Source organism: Coregonus lavaretus (assembly GCF_964263955.1).
Source record: "Coregonus lavaretus genome assembly, chromosome: 18".
Taxonomy (NCBI): domain Eukaryota; kingdom Metazoa; phylum Chordata; class Actinopteri; order Salmoniformes; family Salmonidae; genus Coregonus; species Coregonus lavaretus.
The window spans coordinates 5,556,717-5,565,599 of NC_140005.1; the positions used below are offsets into that span (position 1 = coordinate 5,556,717).

At 47.4% G+C, this 8,883-nt stretch overlaps 1 protein-coding gene across 2 annotated transcripts in view; it reads right to left on the minus strand.

The window, feature by feature from the left end:
- Positions 1 to 7,657, minus strand: part of LOC311145395 (synaptosomal-associated protein 25-B-like) — a gene marked incomplete at both ends in the record, with an annotated part of 34,561 nt that extends 26,904 nt beyond the window's left edge. For both annotated transcript variants that reach the window (XM_084181620.1, XM_084181621.1), the window contains 2 exons: positions 1,127 to 1,168; positions 7,586 to 7,657. In XM_084181620.1, the coding sequence (XP_084037746.1) occupies positions 1,127 to 1,168; positions 7,586 to 7,657 (114 nt within the window). The remainder of the gene's footprint in view (positions 1 to 1,126; positions 1,169 to 7,585) is intronic.
- Positions 7,658 to 8,883: the final 1,226 nt, after the last annotated feature.

The following is an 8,883-nucleotide window of genomic DNA, read 5'->3' on the forward strand; positions in this document are numbered from 1 at the left end:
AAAACTTTCTGGGCTAATAATGTAAGAAATAACACAGGAGCTAGAAACAGAGCTGCCATGTCTATCAGCGCCATCTTTTGAGCTAGACTAGAGTGTTATAATGCTTTATAACAAGGCGGCTCAGAGGATAACTCAGTTTATGGGTTTGAGTAAAGCTAGACTAGAGGCCTGAGGCAGAGCTAACAACATTACATCAGACAGATGGATAGCCCAACAGTAACCTTATTCACAACCTCTATAAAATTTAACAACACCCCATCAGTCAAAGAGAGCAATTAACAGCGCTGAACGGATACTCTCCCTGCACCTATATGTACTTAGCTGATTGTATTAGCCTGGTGTCGCTATTTCAAAGCCCACTCAACATAAGGAGAGCACTTGTACGACTACCACCCTGCTAGTGCTCCTGTGCTTGAGAGAGGAAGTCTTTGTAATTGGATAATTGGAAAAGTATTGACCTGGGTGGGGTGGGTTTCCTCAAAGCCTTGGTAGCTAAAGTAACGTTATTTATCTCCACAACCCAGCCTCATAGCCGTGAAAGAGTTACAATTATAAAAGTGATGTTTGACGGCAATCTTCTATTTGTGAATGAACAACATTAGGGAAATATAGAATGTACTATTCTAGGAGCGGCGTGAGCCTAGGTCAGCAAATAATAACATCCTACTTATGGACATGCTACTTTGAGAAACCCCACCCCCTTCCTCCTCAGTGCTTTAGCTGGTGGAGTGTTAGCCTACAGCCACGTGTGGCTCCCAGGTATTGGTGAAGAAGCTCAACATACTATACCCAAGAAGATACGTTTACAACGACGGCCATACATATTCAATCTATAGAGAGGCCTAGGATTATAGACTGTGTTGGCGTCACATGGTCCAGCTCTACTTGACAAGACAGCCAGGGTTATGTATGTGCCTATATCCCCTGGATGAGACCATCTGGTGAGCTACTCATGCATAATACATGCTGCGCTATTGGCCCTTCATCCTCTGTCTGTCTATACAGTTTAAAGCACTCAGCCATTGTCTTCCAGGAAGTAAGGAGGATCAGGAAATTAGGACATTTGATTTGTCTCTCTATTGGAATAAGAAAACTGTGTGTGTGTGTAATGTTGACATGCCCTTACCTCCTCCACCATGGCCAGCATACGCCGAGTGCTCTCCAGCGACTGTGGAGAGAAAAGAGCGATATTAGAGATATGTCAGATGAATATCTTCTCTACTACTGTATGGTACCACACACCTGGTGGTGAACACACCTGTGGGGCATACAAGGCCTGGAACCAGTGCTGGTGTCAACTATATTCTATTGGAACTCCATTTCAACTCAATTCTAACTCCATTTTTCACTTAGTGAATCCTTTTCATAAACTCAAAAATCGTTACATAATACAACAATTAAATAATAATCAGATAATCTCCTGTATTGACTGGGTTAGTGTTTCGGCTCTGTACTCCAGCACTTTGGATTTTAAATAACACAATTAAAGTTCAGACTGTCAGCTTTAATTTGAGGGTATTTTCATCCATATCGGGTGAACCGTTTAGAAATTACAGCACTGGAGTACAGAGACAAAACAACAACAACTATCTCACTGTGCCAATACTGTTGGAGCTCACGGTATATAATATTATATTTCATTAACATTGATAACAGTGAGCTACCAAGTCTTCACATTCCCACTGGATTTATGACCTGTTCTCCTCACTCTTCCCTCTCTCCTTTTCTCTAATAATACCCTTTAAATACCTATATTTCCCTCTAAATGTCTCCCTCCCCTCCCCTCTCCTCTGCTCCTTCTCCCATTGCCCGTGCCCCTCCTTAATCTCTCTCTCTGTCTCTTGCTCCTCCCCTCTACCCCTCTCCTGTCTCCCTCTCTCCCCCTCTCCTGTCTCCCTCTCTCCCCCTCTCCTGTCTCCCTCTCTCCCCCTCTCCTGTCTCCCTCTCTCCCCCTCTCCTGTCCTCCTCTCTCCCCCTCTCCTGTCTCCCTCTCTCCCCCTCTCCTGTCCTCCTCTCTCCCCCTCTCCTGTCTCCCTCTCTCCCCCTCTCCTGTCTCCCTCTCTACCCCTCTCCTGTCCTCCTCTCTCCCCCTCTCCTGTCCTCCTCTCTCCCCCTCTCCTGTCTCCCTCTCTCCCCCTCTCCTGTCTCCCTCTCTCCCCCTCTCCTGTCTCCCTCTCTCCCCCTCTCCTGTCTCCCTCTCTCCCCCTCTCCTGTCCTCCTCTCTCCCCCTCTCCTGTCCTCCTCTCTCCCCCCTCTCCTGTCCTCCTCTCTCCCCCTCTCCTGTCTCCCTCTCTCCCCCTCTCCTGTCCTCCTCTCTCCCCCTCTCCTGTCTCCCTCTCTCCCCCTCTCCTGTCTCCCTCTCTCCCCCTCTCCTGTCCTCCTCTCTCCCCCTCTCCTGTCCTCCTCTCTCCCCCTCTCCTGTCCTCCTCTCTCCCCCTCTCCTGTCCTCCTCTCTCCCCCTCTCCTGTCCTCCTCTCTCCCCCTCTCCTGTCCTCCTCTCTCCCCATCTCCTGTCCTCCTCTCTCCCCCTCTCCTGTCCTCCTCTCTCCCCCTCTCCTGTCCTCCTCTCTCCCCCTCTCCTGTCTCCCTCTCTCCCCCTCTCCTGTCTCCCTCTCTCCCCCTCTCCTGTCTCCCTCTCTCCCCCTCTCCTGTCTCCCTCTCTCCCCCTCTCCTGTCTCCCTCTCTCCCCCTCTCCTGTCTCCCTCTCTCCCCCTCTCCTGTCCTCCTCTCTCCCCCTCTCCTGTCCTCCTCTCTCCCCCCTCTCCTGTCCTCCTCTCTCCCCCTCTCCTGTCTCCCTCTCTCCCCCTCTCCTGTCTCCCTCTCTCTCCAGAGCCTGGCTGGATTACATGATCTCTTCATTAATGTTTAATAGGTCCATTTGAGCTAGTCTATTATTCTGGCCATCTGAATTCTGGCTGTGCCCCACTCCTCAGAAAGGACAGGCCAGAGAGATGTACAGTTAACACTGTCTAAAACATCACCCACAGCAGAACCACGGGGACATAGACACAATAGGACACGTAACCCATAACCATGACACTTCGTTTATGACAAACCTAGTTTATGGCTGACTAACGGCAGTTGACACGTAGGGTTCGATGACAGAGAGAGGAGAACAGTGAGAGGATAACAGTGACGTGGACAGCAAGACAACTGAGCCAGGGACTATTAATGTGAGATTATAACGCATTGTCAATCTGTGATCAAATGAACCCAAGGACAGTAGGCTACATGCGACAGTGGTGAAGTAAGGGTGAGATATTAGACAATGCATTCTGTTACCGACCTCAGATGCCACACGTTCACCCTGTGGGGCGACAGACGGAGTAATTATAATAATACATAATATTACACTTTTCTCAAAGACGCAGGTAGGTCACAAGACAGGAGATGTATCTTTGTTGATGTGTGATTATATCAAATGTTGTCATCTTTCTTGACTACCAACCCAGACCAGACTGACGGCCATTTTGGAAAGACTACTTCCTGTGCCGTGCCAGTTTTTTTTCCACTAACAGGGCCAAATACTTAAGTGCTCTTGACACAAAGTGGGATTTGGCTGATAATTGGTCCATGGCTGGGTGTCTGTTATTAATGACCCCTGGCAGGCAGTCCTAGTGCTGGCTCTACCTCAAAAAAATCAACAAAGGTCCTATCATGATCTACATAGAGATGAGATCTCTTTCTATCCATGGAAGCCAAATGGGTATACTGTTAGACAGTGTTCGACTGATACATTTAAATAAATACGGTTCAGCCTCAAAGATCTAATAAAGGTTCTATCATGATTTACATAGAAATGAGATCTCTTTCTATCCATGGAAGCCAAATGAGTGTGTGCAGCTAGCTCAATATAAACTGTTTCAGGCCAAAGCTGAGGGACATATTGAGTGACCAAGCTGTGTTTGCAGTGTGTTGTTTTCAGCAGTGTCTGGTTGACTCAGCTTAGCTTAGAGCAATACAGCCTATTTATAGTCAAACAGCACTCAAACATATTTCTAATTCATGACTTGCATAGCCCCATTATTTCTAATTCATGACTTGCATAGCCCCATATAGGCTATCTCCCGTTAAGCTCTGATATGGAACAGATTTCTAGTTGATAGAGCTCTGATATGGAACAGATTTCTAGTTGATAGAGCTCTGATATGGAACAGATTTCTAGTTGATAGAGCTCTGATATGGAACAGATGTCTAGTTGATAGAGCTCTGATATGGAACAGATTTCTAGTTGATAGAGCTCTGATATGGAACACATTTGATAGAGCTCTGATATGGAACAGATTTCTAGTTGATAGAGCTCTGATATGGAACAGATTTCTAGTTGATAGAGCTCTGATATGGAACAGATTTCTAGTTGATAGAGCTCTGATATGGAACAGATGTCTAGTTGATAGAGCTCTGATATGGAACACAGTTGATAGAGTTCTGATATGGAACAGATGTCTGGATAAGAGCGTCTGCTAAATGATGTAAATGTAATGTCTAGTTGATAGAGCTCTGAAATGGAACAGATGTCTAGTTGATAGAGCTCTGATATGGAATAGATGTCTAGTTGACAGAGCTCTGATATGGAACAGATGTCTAGTTGATAGAGCTCTGATATGGAACAGATGTCTAGTTGATAGAGCTCTGATATGGAATAGATGTCTAGTTGACAGAGCTCTGATATGGAACAGATGTCTAGTTGATAGAGCTCTGATATGGAATATATTTCTAGTTGATAGAGCTCTGATATGGAACAGATGTCTAGTTGATAGAGCTCTGATATGGAACAGATGTCTAGTTGATAGAGCTCTGATATGGAATAGATGTCTAGTTGACAGAGCTCTGATATGGAACAGATGTCTAGTTGATAGAGCTCTGATATGGAATATATTTCTAGTTGATAGAGCTCTGATATGGAACAGATGTCTAGTTGACAGAGCTCTGATATGGAATATATTTCTAGTTGATAGAGCTCTGATATGGAACAGATGTCTAGTTGACAGAGTTCTGATATGGAACAGATGTCTAGTTGATAGAGCTCTGATATGGAATATATTTCTAGTTGATAGAGCTCTGATATGGAACAGATGTCTAGTTGATAGAGCTCTGATATGGAACAGATGTCTAGTTGATAGAGCTCTGATATGGAACCGATGTCTAGTTGTTTGCTTCTGTCTCAGGTATTCAAAAAGCATATCAGAGTAGAAATGCTGATCTAGGATCAGGTGCCCCCTGTCCGTATAATCGTATTCATTTTGATCTAAAATGCAAAACCGTTCCGAGATCAGCACTCTTACTCTAAGACGATTTTCAAATATGACCCCTGATGTGGACCTCATTTGTGTGAATGAAATGATGAATGTCTACTGTGAGCCGTCACTCAGGTGTGAGGTGTGTGTGAGGTGTGTGTGAGGTGTATGTGAGGTATGTGTAAGGTGTGTGTGAGGTGTGTGTAAGGTGTGTGTGAGGTATGTGTGAGGGGTGTGTGAGGTGTGTGTGTGTGAGGTGTGAGGTGTGAGGTGTGTGTGAGGTGTGTGTGTGTGTGTGTGTGTGTGAGGTGTGTGTGAGGTGTGTGTGTGTGTTAGGTGTGTGTGAGGTGTGTGTGTGTGTGTGTGTGTGTGTGTGTGTGTGTGTGTGTGTGTGTGTGTGTGTGTGAGGTGTGTGTGTGTAAGGTGTGTGTGAGGTGTGTGTGTAAGGTGTGTGTGAGGTGTGTGTGTGGTGTGTGAGGTATGTGTGAGGTATGTGTGAGGTGTGAGGTGTGTGTGAGGTGTGTGTGTGTGTGTGTGTGTGAGGTGTGTGTGTGTGTGTGTGTGAGGTGTGTGTGAGATGTGTGTGAGGTGTGTGTGTAAGGTGTGTGTGAGGTGTGTGTGAGGTGTGTGTGTGTGGTGTGTGTGATGTATGTGTGAGGTGTGTGTGAGGTGTGTGTGTGTGTGTGTGGTGTGTGTGAGGTATGTGTGAGGTGTGTGTGAGGTGTGTGTGTGAGGTATGTGTGAGGGGTGTGTGAGGTGTGTGTGAGGTATGTGTGAGGGGTGTGTGAGGTGTGTGTGAGGTGTGTGTGAGGTGTGTGTGTGTGTGTGAGGTGTGAGGTGTGTGTGAGGTGTGTGTGAGGTGTATGTGAGGTATGTGTAAGGTGTGTGTGAGGTGTGTGTAAGGTGTGTGTGAGGTATGTGTGAGGGGTGTGTGAGGTGTGTGTGTGTGAGGTGTGAGGTGTGAGGTGTGTGTGAGGTGTGTGTGAGGTGTGTGTGTGTGTGTGTGTGTGTGTGTGTGTGTGAGGTGTGTGTGTGTGTGAGGTGTGTGTGAGGTGTGTGTGTGTGTGTGTGTGTGTGTGTGTGTGTGTGTGTGTGTGTGTGTGTGTGTGTGTGTGTGTGTGTGTGTGTGTGTGTGTGTGTGTGTGAGGTGTGTGTGTGTGTAAGGTGTGTGTGAGGTGTGTGTGTAAGGTGTGTGTGAGGTGTGTGTGTGGTGTGTGTGAGGTATGTGTGAGGTATGTGTGAGGTGTGAGGTGTGTGTGAGGTGTGTGTGTGTGTGTGTGTGAGGTGTGTGTGTGTGTGTGTGTGAGGTGTGTGTGAGATGTGTGTGAGGTGTGTGTGTAAGGTGTGTGTGAGGTGTGTGTGAGGTGTGTGTGTGTGGTGTGTGTGATGTATGTGTGAGGTGTGTGTGAGGTGTGTGTGTGTGTGTGTGGTGTGTGTGAGGTATGTGTGAGGTGTGTGTGAGGTGTGTGTGAGGTGTGTGTGTGAGGTATGTGTGAGGGGTGTGTGAGGTGTGTGTGAGGTATGTGTGAGGGGTGTGTGAGGTGTGTGTGAGGTGTGTGTGAGGTGTGTGTGTGTGTGTGAGGTGTGAGGTATGTGTGAGGTGTGTGTGTGTGTGTGAGGTGTGTGTGTGTGTGTGTGTGTGTGTGTGTGTGTGTGAGGTGTGTGTGTGTAAGGTGTGTGTGAGGTGTATGTGTAAGGTGTGTGTGAGGTGTGTGTGTGTGGTGTGTGTGAGGTATGTGTGAGGTATGTGTGAGGTGTGAGGTGTGTGTGAGGTGTGTGTGTGTGTGTGAGGTGTGTGTGTGTGTGTGTGTGAGGTGTGTGTGAGATGTGTGTGAGGTGTGTGTGTAAGGTGTGTGTGAGGTGTGTGTGTGAGGTGTGTGTGTGTGTGTGGTGTGTGTGAGGTATGTGTGAGGTGTGTGAGATGTGTGTGAGGTGTGTGTGTGTGGTGTGTGTGAGGTATGTGTGAGGTGTGTGTGAGGTGTGTGTGAGGTGTGTGTGTGAGGTGTGTGTGTGTGTGTGTGAGGTGTGTGTGAGGTGTGTGTGTGTGTGTGTGTGAGGTGTGTGTGAGGTGTGTGGTGTGTGTGAGGTGTGTGTGAGGTGTGTGTGTGAGGTGTGTGTGAGGTGTGTGTGTGTGTGGTGTGTGTGAGGTGTGTGTGAGGTGTGTGTGAGGTGTGTGTGTGTGAGGTGTGTGTGAGGTGTGTGTGTGTGTGTGTGTGTGTGTGAAGTGTGTGTGAGGTGTGTGTGATGTGTGTGTGAGGTGTGTGTGAGGTGTGTGTGTGTGTGTGTGTGTGTGTGTGTGTGTGTGAGGTGTGTGTGAGGTGTGTGTGAGGTGTGTGAGAGTGTTTTACCTCATCAGCTATCTGGTCCGCCTTCGCCTGCAGGTTTTCCAGCTCATTGCGCATGTCCGCTTCATCTGCCATGGCTTCTGGGTAGTGAGATGGGCGTCGGCCTCCAAACCACGAGAAGACTGGCTGCTACTGCAAAGACTGAGGAGCGAGAGAGAGAGAGAGAGAGAGAGAGGGAGAAAACACAAGTATCATAAAGTATCACGTTAGTGCGTTATGGCGATTAACAGAATAATTGTTATCACTTAAGAGTTGCTGCTTACTGAGGATATGAGAGATCACACACAAGTCAAGCTGCATACGGTATGCATTTCAGATACGGTAGAACAGGATGTTTTGTTGATAATGAAACTAGTCTACATAGCATTGCGGATGGCTCAGTGTTCTCCTAGTTTTGAGTCAAACGAGTTAAAAGTTTGTGACCACCTTCACTGAACCATTGTCTAGATTAGACAGACACACGGACACAGCAAATACATCCCTCAAGGTTAGAGTTCTTCCCTCTCTTATCTCCCAGTGAACATCTTGAAGAACGATCTGGCCTTAATGGCCGTGTACTCTCATAATCTCCACCCGGCACAGCCAGAAGAGGACTGGCAACCCCTCCGAGCCTGGTTCCTCTCTAGGTTTCTTCCTAGGTTCCTGCCTTTCTAGGGAGTTTTTCCTAGCCACCGTGCTTCTACATCTGCATTGCTTGCTGTTTGGGGTTTTAGGCTGGGTTTCTGTAAAAGCACTTTGTGACATCTGCTGATGTTAAAAGGGCTTTATAAATACATTTGATTGATTATCCCAGCTCTGAGACAGGTATAATAGCTGAGAGGAGTTCAGTCAGACCTCTACACTAAGACCAGCACCCCTGGTAGGATGAACTGTTAAGGGTCTCCTCTCTGCCTCCCAGATGGCTTTACCTCCCACTTCTCTAAGAGAGCATCTGAAACCATCCCTTGTTCTCTCTCTCCAGGGCAATTATAAACTCTTCCCAAGTGTTACTATAGGAGAGAGAGAGGGGAGGGAGGGAGGGAGAGAGAGAGGGGTAGGGAGGGAGAGGTGTAGGGAGCGTGGGAGGGCGAGGGGTAGAGAGGGAGAGGTGTAGGGAGAAAGGGAGGAAGGGAGAGGTGTAGGGAGGGAGAGAGAGGGGGGTAGGGAGCGGGGTAGGGAGGGAGGGAGGGAGGGAGGGAGGGAGGGAGACTCTAAACTGAAAGGAGTTGGCAGATTTGTTTTGTAATACACATTTCTTTAAGTTCACTTCAATCTGTTATTTATTCCATTAACATAACATGTACATTAAAACAATACAGCAC